The sequence below is a fragment of the Danio aesculapii genome, chromosome 8 (assembly GCF_903798145.1).
Source record: "Danio aesculapii chromosome 8, fDanAes4.1, whole genome shotgun sequence".
In the NCBI taxonomy this organism is placed as follows: Eukaryota; Metazoa; Chordata; class Actinopteri; order Cypriniformes; family Danionidae; genus Danio; species Danio aesculapii.
The window spans coordinates 46,764,616-46,792,488 of record NC_079442.1 but is presented as its reverse complement, the minus strand read 5'-3'; the positions used below and the strand labels follow the sequence as shown (position 1 = coordinate 46,792,488).

General features: G+C 36.2%; 1 protein-coding gene across 1 annotated transcript; it reads right to left on the bottom strand.

Annotated features, from left to right (window-relative positions):
- Positions 1-231: 231 nt before the first annotated feature.
- Positions 232-22,146, bottom strand: wdr13 (WD repeat domain 13). The gene is made up of 10 exons (XM_056464104.1): positions 22,064-22,146; positions 18,268-18,347; positions 17,952-18,183; positions 17,529-17,638; positions 15,017-15,147; positions 11,281-11,588; positions 9,050-9,230; positions 6,506-6,647; positions 6,315-6,433; positions 232-1,101 (listed from the first exon to the last, which is right to left on the bottom strand). Exons 2-10 carry the CDS (start codon positions 18,306-18,308, stop codon positions 917-919), a joined length of 1,449 nt encoding a protein of 482 aa, XP_056320079.1. The 5' UTR covers positions 18,309-18,347; positions 22,064-22,146; the 3' UTR covers positions 232-916.
- Positions 22,147-27,873: the final 5,727 nt, after the last annotated feature.

Sequence of the window (27,873 nt, the reverse complement as noted above, 5' to 3'; positions counted from 1 at the left end):
ATAACTATCAATTTAAGACTTTCTGCTCTGATTTAAAAACATTTTAAAGCCTTAAAATGTGAACGGTGTGTGAAGTAATACCTTTAAGATCCACATAAACCCTGGCAATATCTATAATATCCAAAGTTAATAGTTAAGTTATACTTTAGTTTAAAAACCTTGTATACTGTATACACACAATGCAAAAACTCTTCTGATGTGAAATCCAAGGAACATGCAGAAAGACCAAAGTTAAGCTAGTGTGATTACATTTATTAAGTTCAACAAGGCATAAATACAGTAGTGTTATTGTGCAAGCGAACAAAACTTCAGTCTCCAACAATCTCATTCTCACACACTTACTTAAAAGACACACGACGGTGAATAAAGTATTATATTATTAACATCTCCTCTCTTTTAAGTTACACATTTATAACCACAAAGCACAGTAGCGCACACAGTCTCAGTCGAGCATCACATCTTAACCAACAATAAAAATATCAGCCCTAAAACAAAGAAATAAGACAACACGGGTTTCTTTCATTGAGGTAAAGTTGGGTTATATATTCGCATATTCGTCCAGTGACAACTTGTGGCAGTCTCTATATTGTTTATTACGCTACTTTGAATATTCGGTCTGAAATGCCATGTAAATACGACTTCAAAACATTAGCACTATTTATTTGAATGTAAACAATGTTGTATTATGATAGTCATTAGCTTCTAACGCGACTAGAATTTAGAAAAAGCTTTTCAATTATATTGTTAAAAGAGAAAGTGTGAATGAGTGAACATACAACCAGCTTTACCTCAATGTTTCTTTCATGGTCCACATGATTTAAACGGTCGTCGCACGTTTACAGTAGGAGTTTCATTGCACGTGATTGAAGCCAGCCTGCATGGAAGTTACTGTTAGCGAAAGCTTTATTTGTCGTGTTTACTTCTGCTCTCGTCTCCAGATTATCACCATCCCGGAGGCATCAGAAGAGGCCAGCAGGCTTTCGTCGCAGTTGAAGCTCACGTCCAGAACGGGCCCGCTGTGACCCTGCAGCTTGTTTACGATGGCCTTAGTGTTGCGCTCCACGTCGAAAAAGTAAACGCATGCATCCTCGCTGCCAGTGACTGTGTGAGAGGGAAAAGGAGGAATGAGTTACCATAGGCGTGTTACAAAACCACAGATAGTTCATGTAAATCAAGTCTTTCATTGTTAGTTCATGTTAACTCAAAGTGCATTAACTAATGTTAACTAGAATGAATTAAAATTTTAATAATGCATTAGTAAATGCTGACCTATGATTAACAAATGCTGTACACACACTCAACGGACACTTTATTAGGTACACCTGTCCAACTGCTCGTTAATGCAAATTTCTAATCAGCCAATCACATGGCAACAACTCAATGCATTTAGGCATATAGAAAAGGTCAAGACGATCTGCTGCAGTTCACACAGAGCATCAGAATGGGGAAGAAAGAGGATTTAAGTGACTGATTGTGGCATGGTTGTTGGTGCCAGACGGGCTGGTCTGAGTATTTCAGAAACTGCTGATCTACTGGGATTTTCAGGCACAACCATCTCTAGGGTTCACAGAGAGTGGTCTGAAAAAGAGGAAATATCCAGCGAGCGGCAGTTCTGTCGGCGCAAATGCCTTGTTGATGCCAGAGGTCAGAGGAGAATGGCCAGACCGGTTCGAGCTGATAGAAAGGCAACAGTAACTCAAATAACCACTCGTTACAACTGAGGTCTGCAGAAGAGCATCTATGAATGCACAACACGTCCAACATTGAGGCGGATGGGCTAAAGCAGCAGAAAACCACATCCGGTGCCACTTCTGTCAGCTAAGAACAGGAAACTGAGGCTACAATTTACACAGGCTCACCAAAATTGGACAATAGAAGATTGGAGAAATGTTGCTTGGTCTGATGAGTCTCGATTTCTGCTGCGATATTCAGATGGTAGGGTCAGAATTTGGCATCAAAAACATGAAAACATGGATCCATCCTACCTTGTATCAACAATTCAGGCTGGTGGTGGTGTAATGGTGTGGGGGATATTTTCTTGGGGCCATTAGTACCAATTGAGTATTGTGTCAACGCCACAGACTTCCTGAGTATTGTTGCTGACCATGTCCATCCTGTACTCATCTTCTGATGGCTACTTCTAGCAGGATAACGCTCCATGTCATAAAGCACAAATCATCTCAGACTGGTTTCTTGAACATGACAATGAGTTCACTGTACTTAAATGGCCTCCACAGTCACCAGAGCTCAATCCAATAGAGCACCTTTGGGATGTGGTGGGACGTGCAATTCACATCATGGAAGTACAGCTGACAAATCTGCAGCAACTGCGTGATGCTATCATGTCAATATGGACTGAAATCTCTGAGGAATATTTCCAATACTTGAACCTATGTCATGAAGGATTAAGGCAGTTCTGAAGGCAAAAGGGGGTCAAACCCGGTACTAGAAGGGTGTACCTAATAAAATGGCCGGTGAGTGCAAATAGTTAATTATTAGTTCATGTTAGTAAATGCATTAACCAGCATTTACTAATAAAACCTAATTGTAAAGTGTGATCAAATTTCATGTCTGTTTGTTATCTGAGCTGACTTTGCTTAGATAAGTATGCGTGTACATAAGTGTAATATCCACAAAATAGAATATTGAGCTATTTTGAAGTTTGACTGTGGCGTCCACTAGCCTACAGTTTTCTTGTACTTTGGTTGGTGCAGAAACGCACTGGCCATGTGCATTGAATTTAATGAGTTTTCTGAATCTGGTGTGAAAGCTGCTTCAGATCACGCAGTGACAATGGCTGGAAGGTGTGAAAGCAGCGTGCTGATCACTGATGGACAGTGTGGCACAGCATAGCTTTTCTTTCTCCTCATATTTTAAACCTTTATTTTTCAGATAAACACCAAAAATGCAGTTTATTGTCTGCTAATAACCATCCAAATACTTCATTCATACAGTTAAATGCAAAATCATTAGCCCTCCTGTGAAATATTTATTCTTTTTCAAATATTTCTCAACTGATATTTAATGGAGCACAGAAATTTCCTAAGTAATTCCAATAAAAAAAATTTCTTCTGGAGAAAGTCTAATTTGTTTTATTTAGGCTGGAATAAAAGCACTTTTAAAAATTTTATGTCAATAATATTTTTAGCATCCTTTTTTTCAATTGGCTATGGAACAAACTATTGTTATACTACTTGTCTAATTACCCAAACTTGCCTAATTAACTAAGTTAAGTCTTTAATCTCCTAGGGCTTGAGTATCCACATACGTGGACAGCAAATTTTAGCTCTTAAGTGGCTATTTAAAGTACTTTGAACGTTTTATATTTTGTTACAGACATACAATGTCATCCTGCAACTGTTTTGCAGCATATAAAATGTCCCAAACACTATTTTTAACTGTTTTTACTCTCTGATAGTCAAAGCAAGTTAAAAAAAAATTCTGTTAAATATGCATTAAAAAAATTCAGGAAAAAGTGTTTTATGTAAATTCAGACCACGAGTCCACATATATGGACATCATTTTTCTCTAAAATTACATCATATCAAAAGATGATACTTAGGTTTTTATTCTAATTAGGTTCTAATAAGCCCAAATAGCAAATAGCAAAGAGAAATAAAAAATGCATGTTAAAAAACACCTTGGGCCTTAAGAGGTTAAATTGCAAAATTGCATTAAGCTGAATACTAGTATCTTAAAAAATATCTAGTCAAATACAATGGTGTAAAGTAACAAATTACAAAGACTCAAATTACTGTGATTGAGTAGTTTTTCTTAGGAATTGTAATTCACAGAGTAGTTTTAAAAATATCTACTTCTACGTCACTTGAGTACAGTTTTAGTGCTGTATCTGTACTTTTACTCCACTGTTTTCCTTCAATCCACAGTAACTATTTTTTCTTGTCTATGGGGATTGGCTAAAGTAGAAAAATCAGTTCTGTAATTCCTGTCCAATGATATTATGAATGACATGGACGCTTCATACTGTACTTATCCAGAGCGAGCAGAAGAGCTGCCAAAATCCCTCTCACCCCTCACACCCAGCACACTGCCTCTTTGAACTTTTACCTTCTGGTCGACACTACAGAGCACTGTGTACCAGAACAGCCCGACACAGAAACAGTTTCTTCCCTCAGGCAATCCATCTCATGAACACTTGGGGCTCTATTTTAACGATCTAGGCACAACATCTAAAGTGCATGGTGCAAAAGCAATAAGGTCGCGTCCGAATCCACTTTTGCTATTTAAGGACAGGAAAATACACCGCTGCGCATGGTCTAACAGGGTTGTGCTTATTCTCTTAATGATATATGGGTGGGTTTTGAGCATAAACCAATCAGAGTCTCATCTCCCATTCCCTTTAAGAGTCAGTTGTGTCATGCCATGGCGCATTTGCTAGTTACATGGTGGACTTTGTAAGTGGAAAAACTGAACGCTTCACTAGCGAGAAAACAGTTAAACAGCATCTACAGTGCGAGGATAAAGAATGAGCCTCCTCCAATTGGCCTTTACTTTCACTTTCTCTCTTTTGTGGATAAGGAAACAGTGTTGTATTCACTCCACTCAAGACATCCATTAGCCTATACATAATTAATTTTGTTTGGTAAGCGCAAAGATTTGTTTCGAAACTATTTCTAAATTCAGTTCTAATTTCCAGCAATCGAATACACAAACAATAGTAATGAAGTGTGGTCAAAAACTGAGTTATATCCAAACACACATGTTGTTGCCCCATATGGTCCAAAACATGACAGGTGGACAAATCTAAGCTTGTTCGTAATTTAACAAATATAAATATGCATTTAATAAATAGTACTACTAATAATAATAATATCATTATACAAAAGCAAGTTGTCGTGAATAAACTGAAAAAAGACCCCTGAGATGAAAGTATGGAAGTAGTGGTTTTTATATTTATGTAGAAAATAATAATTTTTGTAAAATTTTAATCCTTTAATTCTTTTCCGTTTGTAAAGATATTTGTGTATTGCTGTACATTCTGCGTGTTTTAAGCAATGTGTAAGCGAGGTGCACAACTAACGTGCTCTGCGCTGGACTTTAGACCTGCTTTCAGCTGGTCTATTGCGCCAACAATCCGCCTTAACACACCTCTTTCCTAGACCAGTCCACAAAGCGGCGCAAATGGATTTGCCATTTAAACAACATGGCTAAAGACGGGAAAATTAAGGTTGTGTTGGTCTGAAAATAGAAACGCCTCTAGAAACACATCTTACGCCTTATTGCGCCAGGTGTATGATAGGGCCCTTGATGCTAGTAATTGTGAAACAAACATCACTACTTGCTATACACTTCTTATACACATATACACTTATTCAACAACACACTTTACGTGCCAATTTGCACATAACAGCTGCATATATAAAGTTCTATATAGTAATAGACCTGTACATACACTTTTCAATTAGTGTATTTGCATTCACCACTGTTTTTTTTTATATATTTATTATGTGGTTTTTGTCCTGTCAATGTCATTCTGTTGCACTGTAAAAGCTCTGTCACGAAAACAAATTCCTCGTATGTGTGAACATCCATGGCAATAAAGCTCTTTCTGATTCTGATAAATGCAGCTTCAAGTGTCTAAAATCACACGCAATGACCCAAAGACTGTTTAGACTGCACATCACTGATGAGAAAATGACAGATGTGTATTGTATGATGGCTGACATGGCCTTAAATAATAACTAAATGTACTACAGAATGTTACGTTTACACACAGACTTTCACAGTGTAATAATAACCACTCTTGAGTACTTTTAAAAGGGCTACTTTTTACTCCTACTTTGAGTACTTTACTCCTACTTTGAACTACACTGTTCCTATTTACTGTGACCTTTTATGTGAAGCTGCTTTGACACAATCTACATTGTATAAGCGCTATACAAATAAAGGTGAATTGAATTGAATTGAGTAATATTTACAACAGATACCTTTACTCTACTCACACTACATTTTTGGGCAAGTAATGGTTCTTTTACTTGAGTATGATTTTTCAGAACTCGTTCCACCACTGGTCAAATATTATGTACTGCCATCATGCCAAAGATAAATGAAATCAGTTATCAGAAATGAGTTATTAAAACTATTTTGTTTAGAAACGTGTTGAAAAATATCTCTGTTAAACAAAATATAATATAATTAACATTTTAAAAACAGCTAATAATTCTGACCTCAACTGTATATCTGGATTTGAATCTACCATTTTATCATCAAAGCTTCAATAAATATATGAATATCGCGAGTTCATAGTTCATGCAGGTTTATGAATGAAGATGTCAATCTTTTTACACTCTTACCAACACAGGCTCCCTGCCTAAAGGACATGAGAGGACAGAAGATGCTGTGCAGAGGCTGGGATCCGTGTTGAATGGGGAAACTCCTCTTCAGCTGTAGAGTCCCTTCATTATCCACAACCCTGTCAAAAGCAGATTTACACTGATCAACAATCCCCTCAGCCGATAGAATGAGATAATCTGGAGAGTTTTACCTGTAGAGCAGTAGTTTGTTAACACAAGCATTGACGAGCAGTGATGGATCCCGAGCCTCTCGACTGATCCAGGAACGAGCGGAGATACTGGAGATAGAGCTGCCCTCATTCACCACCAGCCTCTTAGCTTTGGTCAGCTTTCCTACGATCGTAAAATGCAACATTAAAGGTACTGTGAAGTGGTTTGAAATGTGCATTTTTTTGTTTGATGTTTCAGGTCATCTCAAGTGAAAAATGAAGAGAGGGTCGGACAGAGTAGCTCCTCCCCTTTTTAAAACACAGCCAATAGCGTTTTGGTTTTATCACAGCTCTGCCAGTGAGAGTGGTTGAGCTCAAGCGCGTCAAATGAAAAGCCAATGAGAAGCATCTTGAAGGGGGCGGGGCATGTCAGATACTTGAGAGCATTTGATTGGTCAAGATTTGATGATAAATTCAAATTTGATGATATTTGATGATGTATGAGGTGGGGGTGAAATAATTTGATGATCCATTTAGGCGGAAGTGACAAACTACAAGCTTTAGATGTTTCTATCAGTTTTAGATTTTCTAAACGAGAATTTTGTTACAGTTTTGGAGCACACCAGCTTACAGATATCCTTTATGGCAATTCATCCTTTGTTTTTGGGGCCCACACAGAAATCTAATATACAATCAAATATAAACATATACTGTATGTTAAATTATAGGTGATATAACATGTTTGTGCATATTTATAATTCTAATGATTGAAAATGAATTTGTAAGTGCATATGTACATGTACGACATCCAAACATGAACTTGCATGTTAAATATCTGATTTGCATGTACTACCATATATGCAATTTCTATATGGGTTCTCCGGCAAGCTTTTTGTATACAATGTTTTAGTAATTATTGTGATTATTTTGAACATGTATGTGCATATTTATTATTCTAATGTTTGAAAATGATCACAGAAACTGCTATCTATATATATATATATGTTTGTGTGTGTGTGTGTGTGTGTGTGTGTGTGTGTGTGTGTGTGTGTGTTATTTGCATATAATATATGTGATTTGCATATATTACCATATTAGATTTTTATATGGGGGCTCTGCCAAGCTTTTTGTGAACTTAGTTATTCAAAAAATGGTTTAGAAAGCATTGGGATTAGTTGAACATATATACAGTTGAAGTCAGCATTATTAGCCCCCTTTTTATTTTTTCCCCAGTTTCTGTTTAACGGAGAGAAGATTTCTAAACAATAGTTTTAATAACTCATTTCTAATCACTGATTTATTTTATCTTTGCCATGATGACCGTAAATAATATTTGACTAGATATTTTTCAAGACACTTCTATACAGCTTAAAGTGACATTTAAAGGCTTAACTAGGTTAATTAGGTTAACTAGGGGGGTTAGGGTAATCAGCCAAGTTAATGTATAACTATGGTTTGTTCTGTAGACTATCGAAAAAAAATAGCTTAAGGGGGCTAATAATTTTGACCTTAAAATGGTTCATAAATTTAAAACTGCTTTTATTCTTGCCGAAAAAAGAAAAAAAAAGACTTTCTCCAGAAGAAAAAATATTATCAGACATACTGTGAAAACTTCCTTGCTCTGTTAAACATCATTTGGGAAATATTTAAAAAAGAAAAAAAAATCTAATAATTCTGACTTCAACTGTATATATTTTTATATATGTGAAATCAAAACATGAACTTGCATGTTAAATATGTGATTTGCATATATTACCATATTTTTGATTTCTATATGGGGGCTCTGCCACACTTTTTGTGTTCTCAAACATTTTAAAAAGTGGTTTTGAAATGATTGTAATTATTTAAACATATGTGCATACTTTTAATTCTGGTTGTGATTAATTGCCTATTTTGCAAGTAGTCAATTTGCACATTTATATATTTAAGTAATTTACCGGCCGCATTCTGTAAATGTCAGAAACAATAACAACAAACTGGCCTAACACACACACACACACGCACACACGCACGCACACACACACACACACACACACGCGCACACACACACGCACACACACACACACGTGCACACACACACGCACACACACACGTATTATTGACATACGTTTAAAAAATATTGTTTATGTTCATCCTAAAAACTACATTAGCTATTCTTCTCAGTAACAAGTTGTTGGAGGTAAAGCTGGTTTTACATTCACCACTTTCTCTTTAATTATATAATTTCAGAAAAGTATTCATTGCAAATTCAAAATAATGATGATTTCACTATTTTGAACTTGCAATGAATACTTTTCTGAAATTATATTAGCAGCCAATGACTATCAAAGCACAACAATGTTCACGTTCAAATAAATAGTGTTAATTTAAGTCCCTCTTACATGTGATTCAGACCGAATATTCAAAGTACCATGGTAGACAATATAGGGAGAATGTTACAAGTTGTCACTGAATGAATGTGCAAGTATAAAACCGACCTCAATCTTTTATTGAAGTTCTCAAACTACAGTTGTTAGTAGAGAGATCTAGAGCATCTAAGAAACACTTTATTTTCACAGGGATTTGAAATCAGTCACATCTCTGTACCTGTTGCCATGTCAAAGAGGAAGGAGAAAATGCTTCCCCTGTCATCACCAGCCCACAGGATTCTCCCCGGAGCATCAAACGAGAGAGAAAGCACTCGGCCGGTGAGTTTGCTGGAGCCTCCTTTCACTTTCTTCCCAGTGGAGATGTTCACCACCTGCAGGTGCTGTTTACTGTTGCCAACCTGGGGACGGAAAGACATTCACACTCACAGCTCTCTCTTCTCTTGGTCTTGGTTAAAAATGCACTCAGAAATGTTTGTTTTTGATTAAGCACAGCAGAGAAGGTTACCAATGCAAACTGTATATTTGATTTCTTTAGCTAATTGCACTGAACAGACCTTTAATGGGTTTTTTTTATCTTCGAAAGGGTCATGAACTGAGAAATGAAAATTTAATATAAGTTATATTAAATGTATATTAAAAGACAAATTTCAATGTATCATATACATGGGTTTAATGTAAGGCTGGGCGATAAAATCGGTATCAATATTTATTGACCGAACACCATTGTCAATATTGATAAAAAAAAGATTCGGTATGTAGTTTTGGAATAAAGGCTATAGTTTTATTAAAATGTGTCTGCTGAGCGCACGCCTTGGAAGCAATGCCAATAAGCTTAGGGTGTAAGTTTGTCATTTCCAATGGAGGCGCACGACTTGGTGCGCAAGTGAATCATGCGCATTTTCCAGCCGCACCTAGTTGTAAAACATCTGAACTAACACATACGATTAACACATATGATTCGCCCATTGTAAACAGCAAACAATCCACCTGCACGCGCTTGTCACTTCAGGTCAGAATAACAACACATGTGAAAATGAGTGCCGTATAACAGCAGTAAGGATTGTAAATAAAAAAAGGATGTAAGGATGTCGCCAGAGTGGCTTTTTGGTTTCTTTTCTTGTGCATCCCAGCCACTAGTATCCCATATAAAAGATTTTTTAGCATGGGGGTAATGTAGTCATTCAACTTCACAATTTTTAATGTTGCAGTATGTATTTGAATAATGATGGTTAGTTGTTTTACTTGAAAGCTCAGATTTGATTATCATAATTTGTTTTGTTTACAAAGTTTGAGGTTTACTGTATGATTATTAGTGACACCTTACAGATGTTGATCTAATTTTACCATTGCACACACTTTGTAACATTTTATTTATCAAGTTTAAGAATCTCTTTAACACTGATGTTTATTTTATTATAAAGAGATGAGATATTTTGCTTAAAAATCTTAGTTTTGACTATTAAAACTCTTTTTAAATAAAGTGGTTTAAAAAAAAACTAATATTCCTGTAATGTATTGTTAAAAATATTCAATAATTATCAATATCAAATGATATGAAACATGACATCATGATCATTTTTTAAAGTATCGTCCAGCCCTAGTCTAACGTCAAAACTGTACATTTATAGCATTCCTTTTTTAATGTTGTGTCATCTCTAAAAAAAATTTGAGAAATGTAGTTATTCGTTTTTTTTTATACATATATTTAATTTTATTATATTTTTAAGGATGCTTAAGGTCTACATTGCATTATATAGTATTTATTTATTAAGATTTGTATTCTCTAAAAGTGTGCAGTAAGTGTACAGTGAACATATAACCGGTTCATTGGAACAGACAAGCATAAATCCCTAAGCTTACTGGCATTGCTTCCAAGGTGCGCGCTCAGCAGCCACATTTTCACAAACTATAGCCTTCATACTGAATCTACATACTGAATGTTTTGTTTATCGATATCAACAATGGTGTTCGGTCAATAAATATTGATACCGATTTTTTCGTCCAGCCCTATCGAGAGCACAATGTTTTTTTAATTAATCGTGCAGTCCTTATATATGTCAGTATATAGATGTCAGTAGTTGACCTCTTTAACTTGAACGTTGTTGTGTAACATAACATAAGTGTAACATAAGCTTTGAATAATAGCACAGAAATCCAAATATTTGTAATGACAAAAACCAGAAAGGATGAATAATGTATAAATGTTATCATCAAATTAATTTCTTTGTGCATGCAGATTTTCCTGTAACGTTTCATATCAAATGTCATTCAGATATGCATTCACAGGTCTCTCACCGCCACGGTGAAGCTGGCAGATAAGCAGCATTACTCAATTCTCCACACAAAGTACACTTTTTTTGGCTTGCAGCACAAGCTAATTTCACACTCTAATAGCATTACTGCAAAGGCTGATGGTATTTGTTACCGCAGTGTTTCATGTGGACTCACCACAGTCAGGTTGTTGTTCATGGGCTGAAAAGTGCAGCACAGCAGCTCACTGCCCTCGGGGTCGACCACCTCCCGGATGCATCGTCCGTCTTCGGTGTTCCAGATTCGCAGAGTGCCATCTTTTGAAGTGGACACAATGATATCATTGCTCAGCGACCAAGCGAAGTCGGTCACGGGCCCAGCGTGGCCCTTCAGAGTCACTTTTACAGTTGGAGGAGGCGGAGACAGAGTCATGATTGACAATGTCCCATCCAATGAACAGCAGGCGAGGAGGTGTTTGTCGTCATTGGCAAACTGCAAACGGGGAACTGAGGAGATAAATAAGTCAAATGTGTTAAAGTCCACATGAATCGGAAGCTTTTTGTTTCATATTGTGAGTTTCTTGAAAAAGCAAATATTACATGTGAAAACAGTGGGCGTGGCTAAGTTTGTTAGCCACGCCCAATACCTAAGACATAAGGAGAAATGGTCATGCCCAACTGAGCCTGGTTTCTCTCAAGGTTTTTTAATCCTTCACTTTTGCCAATTGGTGAAGTTTTTTTCCTCGCAGCTGTCGCCACTAGCTTGCATAGGTTGGGACTTGTAAAGCTGCACACTGATGGATGTGCTCTTCAGTGTTTGGACTTTCAGCAGTGATAATTAAACCACACTGAACTGAACTACACTGAACTTAAACTCTGAAAACTGGACTGACACTGTTTTTACTATGATCTTCAATGTTAAGTTTCTTTGACACAATCTACATTGTAAAAGCGCAATAGAAATAAAGATGAATTGAATTGAATAATGGTAAAAAAAGAGATTGCGACATCTCTCTAGGTGTAATGGATCAAAAATCTCACGGTTCAGGTTACACTATGGTTTTTTTAGTCACGGATCAGATTATTTTTCGGATCAGCAAAAAAAGGGAGGAGACAAATGTCATTTGCTTTCCATTTATACAAACACATTATTGCATTAATTTTTGGTTTTAACAAACATAACTAAGAACCTGTAATTTTAATTAAAATAAAATCAAGAAATAACCGGCCGGATAAAAACAAAACAAAAAGTACAATTTCTGTGTATAATTTTTCAATACTGTGAATTTTTGCTACTGTTGCTGATAATGCTAAATGTATAAATCTAACATTGTGACCTTTTTCAACACATTTTTTGTCCCATTTTCAATTAATGATTCAATAATAATTCGCTAATAAAACTTCACGTTTCATTACTTGATGTTTCATTTTTTAAGAACTAATCAGTGACACATTTTCGATGGCTGTTTGTCACCACCTATTGGGTAACCAATGTAATTGCTACAACTTTCAACAGTGTCAAGTTGCATTAAATGGTCATTTTAATCTTTACCATAAGCATCATTGTTTATATCTGAACTTTAAACTATTGTCCCAGTTATTTGATAGTTTGTAACTAACAAAAGTGTCTCAGGATCTCAGGATCTAACGCATATTTAAATGCAGCTCATTGAAGGATTAATAAACATATGCAAATAATCATCATTTAATTTTTGTTGCGTGGGTGTTGGATTTGAGATCTCGATCTTTTAATGATTAATTGTGCAGCTTTACACTGAATGCATTTATGCAGGCTAAACAAGTAGTGACAGAAAACACTAACTTAAGAAAGCATTTAGGTGCCACCACAACACCACAAAGCCAAAATGCTTTTGTGCATGTGATTTGAATGATGCAGGAGGAAATCTCTCTGCGATTGTTACAAATGCTGGATGAATCTAAAAGCAAAAGAAAAAATTATTAATCCGTGGGTCATATGCGTTACGAACCATAGGTTGTGATCTGTGTGGATCATGGACCAACCTTGTTCCGTTACACCCTTAATTTCTACAGGTGAGTGGGTTTGGCAAATCACTTTTAGAAACACTCTCTCTGCACTGTATGCACTTGACACTTTACCTAAACTAAACCTAACCTGCATTGTAACTCTAACCATACAGTACGTACATGTAATTCATTACTTAATCTTACTCAGTAGCCAAATGAATTGTTACATGTAATGGCTGATTTATACTTCTGCGTTAAGCGCATGTGTATGCTCGGTTGCATAGCCCTCGCCATGACCGTCTGTGACGCTGACGCACACCTTTCAAAAATGTAACTACACTTCGCAATAACACGTAGCACAAGCTCTGTGATTGGTCGGCTTGGTAGCGCTGACGAGTGTGGGCGGGGGTGAGAGCGCATGTGTATGCTCCGGCGCAGCCTTCGCTTGGTCTCAAGCCCGATAGAGCGAATGTTTACAAGTGTGAAGTCGATCTGGATGGATTTTGTGTTTACCTTATGATTAGGCCCACATGGAATCTGCGCGTGCAGAATTCCGCAGATTTTTAGCCCATCATTGATACTGTTTATTTACATGTGTAAATGTGTGTAAAATTGTATTTATTCAGTTTTTCAATTAATGTCAGCATAAGTATTGACTAATTTGAAAATGTTTATATGATTTATTTACAATACAGTTTGTAAAGTAATATTTTCTGTCTTTTACAAGATATATTACATGAGAGACTTGCTTTGTTTACCAAATAAAATTAATCTAATTGGATTTGCATTGCATGGTTTCCGCTACATTCATTCTTCCATGGCGGGGCGCCACGCCTAAATTCATCCCACCACGGCTACATTACAGCTTCTCATTCAAAATCAAAACATTTAATTTTTTTAATAGCTGGTTATCGCACCAAAATGTATTAAAGGGTAAGTAAATTATAACAGCGCAAACTTTTCTGTAACCGCAGTAGTGCTGTGCGTCATTTGTTTAACCCTTTAAGGTTACGTGCTGACTGACTGACAGGTGCGTGATGCGTGAGACCCAGCAAACACGACGTATAGCCGTTTCACTTTACTTCAGGACGCATTAATGTCGCTCTGTAGGTCTATTGGAGACATTCATAAATATTCCTAGCAAATCTAATAAATGCTGGAGACATCCTTGTTACATAAACGCACTAAATCGCACTTCAGCAGCGTTTATTTAAGAGCGCACAAGAAGATCTGCGCACTTTTGAAACGGCTTATATTCAAGGGGGCGTGCAAGAAGTTTTGTGCACGACTAGAGGAAATCGGTGCGCAAGCAAAAAGATTCGCTTGCTCGTAGGCTATTACATAAATGTGATCTCGACTTCTAATACTGCGCTCATGGCATTTGTTATTGAAATAACACCACAGGTAGTTGGTAGATCTGTGTAAAAAAAAAAAGGCCTGCCGCCACAGCTGGAAAAAATCCTAGAGGAAACAATGCATTGTAAACATTAAATAAAAGTTAAAAAGCTATTATTTTTTATTTCATATATTAAGTTTTTAGTTATGATGCTCTCAAAATCTCAGCAGAAATAGCAAAAAATGTCTGCAGATTCTGTCTGTCCCTACTTACGATTAAAGTTTTTGCACATTTGTCGATTCTTGCCTCAAAATGAGCTAGTTTGAGCTACTTGTACATTAAGGTAGAGTTCAGAAAAAACAAAACACCCGCGAAGAAACTCGACACAGAGGAACATAAACACCTACTGCCAGCAAGAGTTTCAGAAGCGTTGTTCCAGAGCAACACAAACAGCGCGCAGAAGTATAAATCAGGCTCAATAAATTCTAAATCAAAAGTCACGCTGATCACTTGACGCAGAAGTATAAATCAGGCTTTACAATGATAACCTTAAAATAAAGTGCAATCAATTTTAGTTGCTCACAATCCTAATTGTCATCAACAGTTCACTCACCAGCAGAGTCGACATGCTGGTCAAAGATGTGGTGCATGCCAGCAAATGCGTAGTTCTCACTGAGAGTGGTGTCGCCTGCCATGGCCCGACTGGCTTCTGCCACTGAGGTGGGCACCAGGCTTCCTGGAGGCCTGGCACAGAAGATAAAACCATGTAAAATGCACTGGTCATTAGTAAAAAACTGAGTTTTCACCAAAAAAACAAAACCCTTTCAATTTTTTTGTGTAGTACTGTAAAAATACTCTCTATCTCTGTCAATGTTTTCAAACAATTATATTTGAGTCACACAAGTGCCAATTTCACATCAGTCACATCCATAACGGAGAGACGTCACATCAATAATCAAGCTTTTTCCTCATAAATGTAAAATTAAATAATCAATCATTTTTGTTCTATAGTGAGCCGACTTTTATCCTTTTGATTATCATTATTTCTTTTGAGTTGTGCAGTTTAATTTACAGAATTTCTACAAAGTGTGTTGTAGACTGTAAACTCTGTAAAAATATTTAGTCACATCTATAATGCATGATTAATTCCTCATTTAAAATATAAAATATGTTTGCAGATTGATATTTTTCTGATCCCATAACTCTGTGGTTAGTTGTTTTGGAAAATAAAAACAGATGCATCAATATAATATTAAAGGGGTGGTCCACGGTGTATTTTTAAGGTCTGGTTGTGTTAATAAGATGCAAAGCAATTTGTGCTTATGCTTCATTTGTAGAAAAATCACGTTATTTGTCCAAAAACCTTACCTATATATACCTATATACAACTACTCAGCTAACGACTGTCATATTTCCAAGTTCCTCCGAAAGACTCGCCCCTAAAGAGGCTCTGATTGGTCAGCTAACATAATGCGCTGTGATTCACGTATTGGCTCCTTGTCATCACGTCACGCCACTACAAGCACGTGCTTTTACCCTGTGTAAACAGCCGTTTCAGTTTGCCTGAATCACAGAAAAGGAAGAGCACACAGTTAAACCTCATACCTGCTCTCTAAAACAAAACCTGAGTGTGTCTTTCAGATACATTCAGAATAAGCATGTGTATAAGTAATATGAAACGTTCACATATCTTTTGCGAGTTCATTATTTGAGATGTAGAATGCAGGGAAAGCGGCCGCATAGAGACACACTGCAGCGCTGCTAAAGATTGTGAGTGTTTACAGAGGTTTGACGGATAAATATGAATTTGGAGCTAAATTATTAACGGTGCCAAACAGCATTTCCTGTTGTTTATATCCTTGTTTACGTCCTCGGTACAACATACCATTAACGCTAGAAACTGTGCATGTAATTGATCAATTTTAACAAATAAAACTACTTACAGGTTGTGGCTCACAATACAAAGCTTCGTCGATTGGAGGAGTTTTTAGCCAATTCCAGCACTGAACTGGGAGAGATTCTGGAAACTGTCCTTTGTCAAATGCTAGCTATATATTTTGTATAATCCTGTGGATTACACAATTAAACTGTGAGCACGTTTGCCTTTTCGTGTTCTTTGGAAGCTCAAATACAAAAACAGAAGAAGCTCTGTGGAAATAGCAGCATTTGGACGCCATTTTAGCTTTCTCTGCTATAACATTACAGCGCCTCAGGCCACGCTCCTTCGATGCGCAGTGTGTATGTGCATGGTGTATGCACGTAACCAGAAGCCCCTGTTAGCCCTACTAGCTGGGATAGGCATGGGATGGTAACCGTTTTCAAGGTATACCACAGTTTGGAAAAGTCAAGGTTTTAAAACCACCAAAATATTCTGTAATACCATTTTTTGTTTGTTTTTTAGGACAACAGTACGTTTAGCAGAAAAAATATGATGTTATTTTAAATTATAAAGAAATCTGTGTTTTTGAAACTAATGAAGACAGCACAAGTCAATGATTTATTTGAATTATTTAGCCTGACATGTTGTTTACTGTTCCTAAATATTACAAATGTTTCAAAAGCTAAATTATATTGTGTTTAAAGAGGAAAACTTTTTGTTTTTTATCTGACATTTAAAAGGAATATATTTTAGAGCAGTAATCACAATACCGTGATCTTTTTATCCAAGGTTATCATACCGTCAGAATCTTATACTGGCCCATGCCTAAGCTGTGATGTATTTTTTGTAGTCCACAAACTTCGTTAGCTGTAGGCTTTGCTAAGCTAACTCTGTAAAAGCCAATGTCTCCATTTGCATTGAATTTTGAGCATATTATATTCAGAGATGTTGTTTATGTTCACACATCTACATTACACATCAACAAAAGTTTAAAATATGATATTGTAGTGGACCACCCCTTTAACAGCTACATTCTATGTGAATTTGTTTTTACAGTCACATGCATAACTCTGGAATTGCTCGTATTTAATTAAACTCAATGTTATACTTTTTAAATAAGATGTTTAACACAATAAGAATAACGCAAAATGTGTCTGTTTCAAGCAGCAAAAAAAACGTAATGATCGAGATACCACCTCAACCTTATTTTTAGCCAGGAAAAACACCAAGTGTTTGTGGGGTTTACCTTTCATCATACACCGCTCTGTTCATCTGGGCCTGCAACTGGTATGAACCACGGCTTACTGATCTCCGGTGGCCTCTGGCACCCTGAGCCCTGGGATCCTCCTCAAAGTCCTGAGAAAAAAACAGAAAAGAGGATAAAAACGACCAAGCAAGAAGGAAAGCAAGACAAGGGAGGGTGATTTTAAGAGTTTAGCACTACAACAGCAACAAAAAGCCCATCATGCACAATAGAGCTCGCAATCTACATGCACTGCAGCTCTCACACGACACAATGACCTGGATCTGGATTGCTATTTATATCTGGAACTATACAGATATTTTCATCTTTCCCTCTGGCTGTGTTTTTGTAGGGGCTTAATACAGCCCGGAACTCCTAATTTGTGTTTCTCAACCCCTCTTCCCTTTTTTTCTGAATGCACCTAACCTCCATGCGATCCAGTGTGGTGCGGGAACTGCGCACACTGCTGGCTCTGAAGCTGCTCTGCTCTGACAGAGGCCCGTAACGCAGGGCGAGCAACTGACTGCGCAGACGCAGATACTGCCTGCGCAGCCCCGGCTCAAAGCCACACTTGGCATTCTCGCGGAGCAGCTGGCTGCGCCGGCGGATGTACTGTGTGCGGAACTGGGGGAACGTAGGTGTGCGGTAAGCATTGTACCTGAGGGGAAAGGCAGAGACATATAATTAGACACTACAGATGTAAAAAATGTATGCAATGACTTCAGTGAGACGTTGCACACACCTTGCGTCCACTGCCAGCACCTGCTGCCAAACAGCAGCCATGAGATCCACAAACACAGAGAGATGCAGGAAACACAAGGGCTGCAGGAAAACAAAAACACACGGTTGTGGAAAAATAAGCAAAATTTCTGTCATTACTAGAAAAAAACAATTTTGTATTATTATTACATAAAGAAGAGAATAACCCTGAAGCAATAAATGTTGATAACCTAATAACTAGCAACCTAATACTACTACCGGCCACTTTATTAGGTACACCTTACTAGTACCGGGTTGGACCCCCTTTTGCCTTCAGAACTGCCTTAATCCTTTGTGGCATAGATTCAACAAGGTACTGGAAATATTGCTTAGAGATTTCGGTCCATATTGACATGATAACATCACACAGTTGCTGAAGATTTGTTGGCTGCACATCCATGATGCGAATCTCCCATTCCACCACATCCCAAAGGTGCTCTATTGGATTGAGCTCTGGTGACTGTGGAGGCCATTTGAGTACAGTGAACTCATTGTCATGTTTAAGAAACCAGTCTGAGATGATTCATGCTTTATGACATGGTGCGTTATCCTGCTGGATGTAGCCATCAGAAGATGGGTACACTGTGGTCATAAAGGGCTGGACATAGTCAGCAACAATACTCAGGTAGGCTGTGGTGTTGACATGATGCTCAATTGGTACTAATGAGCCCAAAGTGTGCCAAGAAAATATCCCCCACACCATTATACTACCACCACCAGCCTGAACTGCTGATACAAGGCAGGATGGATCCATGCTTTCATGTTGTTGACACCAAATTCTTATCCTAACATCCAAATGTCGCAACAGAAATCGAGACTCATCAGACCAAGCAATGTTTTTCCAATCTTCTATTGTCCAATTTTGGTGAGCCTGTGCGAATTGTTGCCTCAGTTTCCTGTTCTTAGCTGACAGGAGTGGCACCCGGTGTGGTCTTCTGCTGCTGTAGCCCATCCGCCTCAAGGTTGATTGTGTTGTGCGTTCAGAGATGTTCTTCTGCAGACCTCAGTTGTATCGAGTGGTTATTTAAGTTGCTGTTGCCTTTCTATCCGCTGGAAATAGTCTGGCCATTCTCCTCTGACCTCTGCCATCAACAAGGCATTTGCGCCCACAGAACTGGCGCTCACTGGATATTTTCTCTTTTTCCAACCATTCTCTGCAATCCCCTAAGGATGGTTGTGCATGAAAATCCCAGTAGACCAGCAGTTTCTGAAATACTCAGACCAACCTGTCTGGCACCAACAACAATGCCACATTCAGAGTCACTTAAATCACCTTGGACTTACAGTAAATCACTGCAGCAGATCTTCTTGGCCATGTCTTCATGCCTAAGTGCATTCAGTTGCTGCCATGTGATTGACTGATTAGAAATTTGAGTTAACAAGCAGTTGAACAGGTGTACCTAATTAAGTGGCCAGTATATATTAGTGTATATATTAGGGCTGCACAATATATCGTTTCAGCATTGATATAGCACTATATCGAATAGTCACATCGCAGCATATATGCAATGTTAAGTTTGTAGTATAATGTATCATTTGCGTGTGTTTTTGATGCTTGTGAGTGTATAATGATTTTAAAAGCAGTCAGGAATATGAAAGTGTACCATTTGTAACTTTAACAATGATTAATTTTATTGAATTATCTTTATTTTTATCATTCAGATACTGTACTTGAATATTGTTACGGGAATATATTAAACACTTTATTTCAGTTGTATATTTTCTTGGTTGTATTTAAAAATTGCTATGCATGAAAATACTCACAACATGTGCTAATAGAGAAATGCACTGCAAATAGCACAGACCACGACGAAAATGTGTCAGGGGACCCCAAAAATGTATAGATTGTTTATTAGATTTTATGGCGATGCAAATAGAAAACATTAATTCATCAATTTCTGACTAAACATATGCATGAAAATACTCACAACACATGCAATACAGAAATTAACTGCAAGTAGCACAGACAGCTACGAAAACATGTCAGGGGACCCCAAAAGGTTTATAGATTGTTTATCAGAGTTTATGGAGATGCCTTTCCACTGCAGAATCAATTGATCTAACTCTATGAATTCTTTCCAAATAGAGATATTAAGTAATCTGGTGAAATTGTATTCATATCGTTATATATATATGCACGATATTGGAAAAATGTAACATTACGATATTTTTTATTTTGGGATTTTTTATATATATATATATATATATATATATATATATATATATATATATATATATATATATATATATATATATATATATATATATATATATATATATATATATATATATCGTGCAGCCCATATCAGAAATATATATATATATATATATATATATATATATATATATATATATATATATATATATATATATATATATATATATATATATAACGATATGAATACAATTTCACCAGATTACTTAATATCTCTATTTGGAAAGAATTCATAGAGTTAGATCATATATATATATATATATATATATATATATATATATATATATATATATATATATATATATATATATATATATATATATATATATATATATATATGAGCAATGCCAGCGTTATGGATGTGACATTTGCAGTACAAATTTAAACATAAATTCACATAGAAAGTATATGTTAACATTATATTGAAACGGTTTATATTTTCCAGAACAACTAACCACAGAGTTATGGGATTAGAAGAATATCTATATGTAAACATGTTTTGTAGTTTAAATGAGGAAAATAAACATGCGTTATGGATGTGACCAAAAAGACTGAGTTTACAGTCTACAACATACTTTGTAGAAATTCTGTGTATTAAATTGCACAACCCAAAATAAATAATGCTAATCAAAAGGATTGAAGTTGGCTCACTATAAAACAAAAATGATTGATTTTATTTTATTTAATATTTTTGCATTTATGAGGGAAAAGTGTCGTTATGGATGTGACAGATGTGAAATTGTCACTTGTGTGACTTTGGTAAATTAAATATAATAGTTTGAAAACCTTGACAGAGAAATTTTTGAGTATTTCTAAAGTAGTGTAAAATACTTGCTTACACAAAAAAAAAAACTTAGAAACGATTTCTATATTTTGGTGAAAAGGTTGACATTTGCATGTAATTGCTCACATCAGAAAAAAACATTTTAATTATATTAAATTATATATTAGTTCAAGATTAAAGAATATTTGACTTGATTAAATATTAACAGCTAATTTGTATTGTTATTTAATAACATTAATTAATGACAATTATTACATTGTCATTTCACTATATTTTAGAACAAGTTATTTATTTATTTTAAGGAAAATACATCAATACCAAACAATAATACTTAATTTACTGATTTTTGTCTTTATAAATCAGAATAAAAAGAATAAATTCAATGAACGTGGACTTTAAACATTATTAGTCTCAAAAAGGATTAATTGAGTTTAGTGTCTTGTTCATGTTGGCTTACTGTTCTTATTTCTCCCATATACTAGCACAATGAAGCATCAATAATCTAAACAAAATGTTTAAAGTAAATATACAGCTACAAAATAATTCATATTAATGCACAAGATAATCTTGTCATTTATTCTTCAATCAATTGTTTTGACGCATTAGCCACAGTTAGCAAGAATGCTAATAACAACAGCTGTTATACTCCGCTTAACAACCACAGTAAATACATGTCAGTCAGCCTGAGTCTACAATATTTAGTTAATAACCCTTTCAGAGTGTTTTCATTTTATTGAAGAATGGTGTGAGTGTATGATTTGATATTTAATGGACACCTACCGTGCAAGATTCTCACCGGTTCATGCTGTCTGAAGGATTGGCTCGATCACGTGACCGACCCGCCCTGACAGCAGCTGATCTGCATATCACTGACGTCACTGCAGCGCGTGCACGAGGACTGGCTCATGATGTGTTTGTTGTTAAAGATGGACATCCTGTAAATATCATTGATGTTTACACGAACGTGCGGTAAAAACGGTGTTTTCTTCACATTTATGCTAGCTTTAGTACATAAAGAATATGAATCAGTAAATAGTAAGCAAGGACCATTAAAATAATGTCTGTAGAGCTCAAGTTCAACAGCATGACAGAGATAGCTGCAGACCCGCAGAACCACACACGTTTTAGGCACACACAATCTAGCACACACGATCTAGGCAAACCAGATATTATTGGATGTTTTAGATGAAAGGCTCTAAAAAATCATACTCAAGTAACAGTAACATTACTTACCCAAAAATGTGGAGCGAGTAGAGTAAAAGTATACCTTTTAAAAGTACTCAAGAGTAGTGATATAGCCTAGAGTAGCAGTACAATCATATTAACCATAACAATGGATGACATCAAGTACAATAATAAACAAGGAAAATATATATAAATAAATAAAATAATACTAAAATAAGATCATAAAAGAACAGGGTACAGAGAGAGACAAAAATATCTAATTAAATAATAAGTCCTAATAAAATTTCACAATTTTTACACTTTTTTTTTTTTTTGCTGTAAACATTTTGTAAAGTAGTAATTAAACAATTTAAGTCACAAAGAAAACTCTGCAAATTAGGCAATGATGAAGAAAATTTACATTTGTGAATATAATATTTACCCAATAAAATAAATCAATTGCCTATGAATTCTATGTTATGTTTGTCATGAGAAAAGTTACAAATTATATCACACATGGAAAAGTCAATCTTAAACTTACATTTTGATGTAAAAAAAGATGGATAAAGCAGACCAAAACACTTTAACTTATGCATTTACATGCAATTTGTGCGTGTGTATGTATAAATGTAACATTCTGTGGTGCATTTAGTTATTGTTTAAGCCTATTTGGTATTTTAATCTTCATACAGTAAACATCCTTCATCTTCTCATCAATGGCATGCAGTCTAAACAGACTCTGGGTCATTGTGTGTGACAAGTTTGGACATCTTCTTGGACACTTTTAATGCTTTCAAACTGTTTGCTGCACTTATAAAGCACCAATGTCTTGAGGTTGTTCAGTACGATGCGATCTGAAAAATCTAATTAGAATTAATATTTTTATTACCATCATCATCATTATTAAAAAATATATTATTAATTATAACAATTACTATATAATATAAATTATCATCATTATTATCATCACAATTATAATTATTATCATCATCAATAATATCATTTACTATATAATATATACTACTAATGTTATTATTAGCATTATCATCATCTGCATCATCATCATTATTATTGGTATAAATAAGACTATTTATTATTATTATTATTATTATTATTATTATTATTACTGGTATTTTTAGAACAGTTTAAAGAAAACTCTTCTGAATGCAATACAGATTGTTCTTTTTTATTTATTTATTTAAATCAGAATATAGTAGATTTATTATAGCTACATGACATGATCAGATTTCATTTATTTATATTTTATGTTAATTTTCCCAAAAAAATTTAATGTTATTATTGAAAAACTATTTTATTAAATGAATGAATTAATTAATTGGGCAGCTAAGTGATTCAGTGGTTAGCACTGTGGCCCCACAGCAAGAAGGCCACTGGTTCAAGTCCCACCTGGGCCAGTTGGCACTTCTGTGTGGGTTTCCTCTGCGTGCTCTGGTTTCCCTCACAGTCCAAAGACATTTAATTTAAAAATGGTATTTTATTTTAAAAAATGTTAATTAGTTATAAATTAGTTTTTATTTTATTTAGTTTTATTGTTGTTCCAGAAAGGGCATTCGCTGCGGAAAAAAATCATATGCTGAATAAGTTGGCGGTTCATTCCGCTGTGGCTACCCCTTATTAATAAAGGGACTAAGCCAAAAAGAAAATGAATGAATGAATGAATGTTGTTCCAGGTTAGAAAAGTCTAAATATATATATATATATATATATATATATATATATATATATATATATATATATATATATATATATATATATATATATACTCATATACATGAATGTGCTCCACACAGGTTTCTTCATCTCGTTTATATACACTATGAACAGCAGCTACACTAATTATTCTCTTTGTTCTCTATTTCCACCTGGGCATACTCATACCGAGACCATGTGCCACTGATTCGATCCGGGACCAGCGATGAGATGATCCCAAGGTTTCCATATCCTGGACCAGGCCGTATCCTGAGCAGCTACTGTGGTGGTCATGGAGGAGTGGAGAGCATGAGACTGATTCCTGTGACGCTCCAGGGACAGACGAGTCTTCGCTGAGGTCCAGCTTCCAGCCTTCGGCACTTGGACTGCAGCTCTGCACAAAACGTTTGGCCAGTGGAGAAATGGTCGTGCCCATCTGAGCCTGGTTCTCTCAAGTTTTTTTTTTCACTTTCGCCAATTGGTGAATTATTTCCTCGCCGCTGTCACCACTAGCTTGCATGTTTCGGAATCTATGGAGCTGCGCATCGATGGATTTGCTCTTCAGTGTTTGGACTCTCAGTAGTGATTATTAAACCACACTGAACTGAGCTAAACTGAACTGAAACACTGAAAACTGAACTACACTGTTTCAATTTACTATGATCTTCTATGTGAAGCTGCTTTGACACAATCTACATTGTAAAGGAGCTATAGAAATAATGGTAAATTGAATTGAATATATATATATTCCCATCTAAATATTTGACTATAATATTCCCAACCCTTTCATCATAATTAATCAGATAAAACATTGTTTTGGTGAAAATGCACCATATATTTTGCATCTGTTGAGCTGCATCTTTGCCCTGAATATCAAACAACAAATCCAAATAAAATATGAGAAGCACTGAAAGAAAGGATGCAGGAGTGAACCATCGATCTAGTTTCAGCAAAAATAAAGGATTAACTGTACAAAAGATTCATGCACGGCCATGATTTCACCTGAGCTCAGCAGAGGCCGGTGCATGGACAGTGGCGAGGCTCAGCTGACGGGGCTCTTTGCTTGTTCCTGAAGCTCTTTCCCGAAGGGGCCCTGCAAACGGACCCATTCAGTGGACGGGGCCATAAATGAGGGCCGCACCAGCCGCTCGGCACTGCTTATTCTAAGAGGACGCAAAAAACCTTGGAGCGCAGCCAAAATGCCTGGAACAAAAGGTAAGTATTGAAACCAAAGCTATGAAATATGCAGATTATTGACTGAAAAGTGCACTGTAAAAATACAAATGAGCAGTTTTTTGTATTTTGTGATTCATGTTTTTATTTTTCCTGTTTATTTATGCTTTTGAATTGCATTATGGGAGCTTGATCTTTCTTTCAACAGAGTTTACCCTTGTAAAGTTGGAAAAAAGTGACTTTCATGAATATTTTTAATAGTTTAAAGTGATTTATTGTCTGTGTTGGTGTTGTGTATTACGCTACAAAACCCTTGTAATAAACTGGGCGCACATTTACAGTTATTTTACAGGCCTATTTCTCTCTATATATTATTTCTTATACATCATATTACTACTCAAACTAGCAAGATGTTAATAAAAGTCACTTTGTTAAACTGTAAAGCTGAATTTTTAACATTAAAAGTCGCCAGAGCAGAGATCAACATCCCATAATGCATTTCACAACCGTAAATAAATGGAAAACACTTGAGAATCACAAAAATACAGAAACTCTTCATTAACAGATATATTTGACAGTGTACACTGAAAAAAAAAGCTGTCCTTACTTTTTTTGTTTTGTTTCTAGTCCAAATATCAAAAAATTCTTAAATCAAAAAGCAGTTTTCTAGGCAAGCAAAAAATATTGTGTCGTTTTCAGAAATAACATGCCCTAACTAATGACTTGCGTCAGAAGTCTGATAATGTCTGACATATCTAGAATCCTCTATGGAAGTGTTTGGAGTGTGTAATATTGAAAGTAGGCATGAGCATCCAATTCGAATGATATCATTCCATTGATTGTGCGTTATCAGTGGTTATCAGCTGATAGATATGGGTCAGTAGGGGGCTTCTGTGCCTACTGGTACACTCACATGGTTGATCAGCTTTAGATGACATACGGCTGCGGCCTGAAGTTATTCATTCATTCATTTCCTTTTTGGATTTTTATAAATCTGGGGTCGGCACAGCAGAATGAACCGCCAACTTATCCAGCATATGTTTTACGTAACGGATGCTCTTCCAGTTGCAACTTATCACTGGGAAACATCCATACACACTCATTCACACATATACACTACGGACAATTTAGCCTACTCAATTCACCTATAGCGCATGTCTTTGGATTTGTGGGGGAAACCGGAGCACCCGGAGGAAACCCACGCCATCATGGGGAGAACATGCAAACTCCACACAGAAATGCCAACTGAGCCAGCCGAGGCTTGAAGCAGCGACCTTCTTGCTGTGAGGCGATTGTGCTACCCACTGCGCCACCGTGACACCCGGCCAGAAGTTAACGAGAATTATTTATATATTAATATTATTTATTTATTTTCGACTTAGTCCCCTTTTTAATCTTGGGTCACCACAGCGGAATGAAGTGCCAGTTTATCCAGCATATGTAAACCCAACCGTCACAGTAAAATAAAAATAGATCTGGATCTGAAGTCTTCTCTATTAGTATAACTGATTAATCATGTGGATGGATGATTACAGCCTTCTGAGCCTACCAGTAGGCTCCTCTACTGGCCTATATCTATCAGCTGATAACCACTGGTAACGCCCATTAAATCGAGTGATGACATTCGAATCGGGTGGCCAGTAGAAGATATTGACGATATGATAACCTTAGATAAAAATACCATGGTTTCACGGTAACACAGTATTGTGATTGCTGCTTTAAAATAAGTACTTTACATGCCTGAGTTAAAATAAATAAATAAAATTTAAAATTTTCTCAATTGAACACAATATATTTTATTTTAAGAAACATGCAGGGTAAATAGTTAAAATAAATCATTGACTTCTGCTCTCTTCATTAGTTTCAAAAACACAGATTTCATTACAACAACTCTCACATGGTCGCCCACTGAAGCTAAGCAGGGCTGCGCTCGGTCAGTACTTGGATGGGAGACCACATGAGAAAGCTAGGTTGCTGCCGGAAGTGGTGTTAGTGAGGCCAGCAGAGGGCGCCCAACCTGCGGTCTGTGTGGTTCCTAATGCCCCAGTATAGTGATGGGGACTCTATACTGCTCAGTGAGCGCCGTCTTTCGGATGAGATGTTAAACCGTGCTACTGACTCTGTGGTGGGGTTTTAAAAAATAGTAGGGGTTTAACCCTGGCATTCTGGCCATATCTGCCCACTGGCCTCTATCCATCATGGCCTCCTAACCCTCCCATATCATAATTGGCTTCATCACTCTGTCTCCTCTCCACCAATCAGCTGGTGTGTGGTGTGCGGTCTGGCGCAAAATGGCTGCAGTCGTATCATTCAGGTGGATGCTGCACATTGGTGGTGGATGAGGAGATTCCCCATTGTGTAAATCGCTTTGAGTGCCCAGAAAGGTGCTATAAAAAATTATTATTATTATTAACACACAAAAAAATACATTAAAAAACCTTTATATTACCTTTATATACCTTAGAAACGGTATAACAGAAATTTTTTTGCAATTTTAAAACCTTGTCTTATCCAAACCGTGGTAAACCTTGAAACCGTTTATC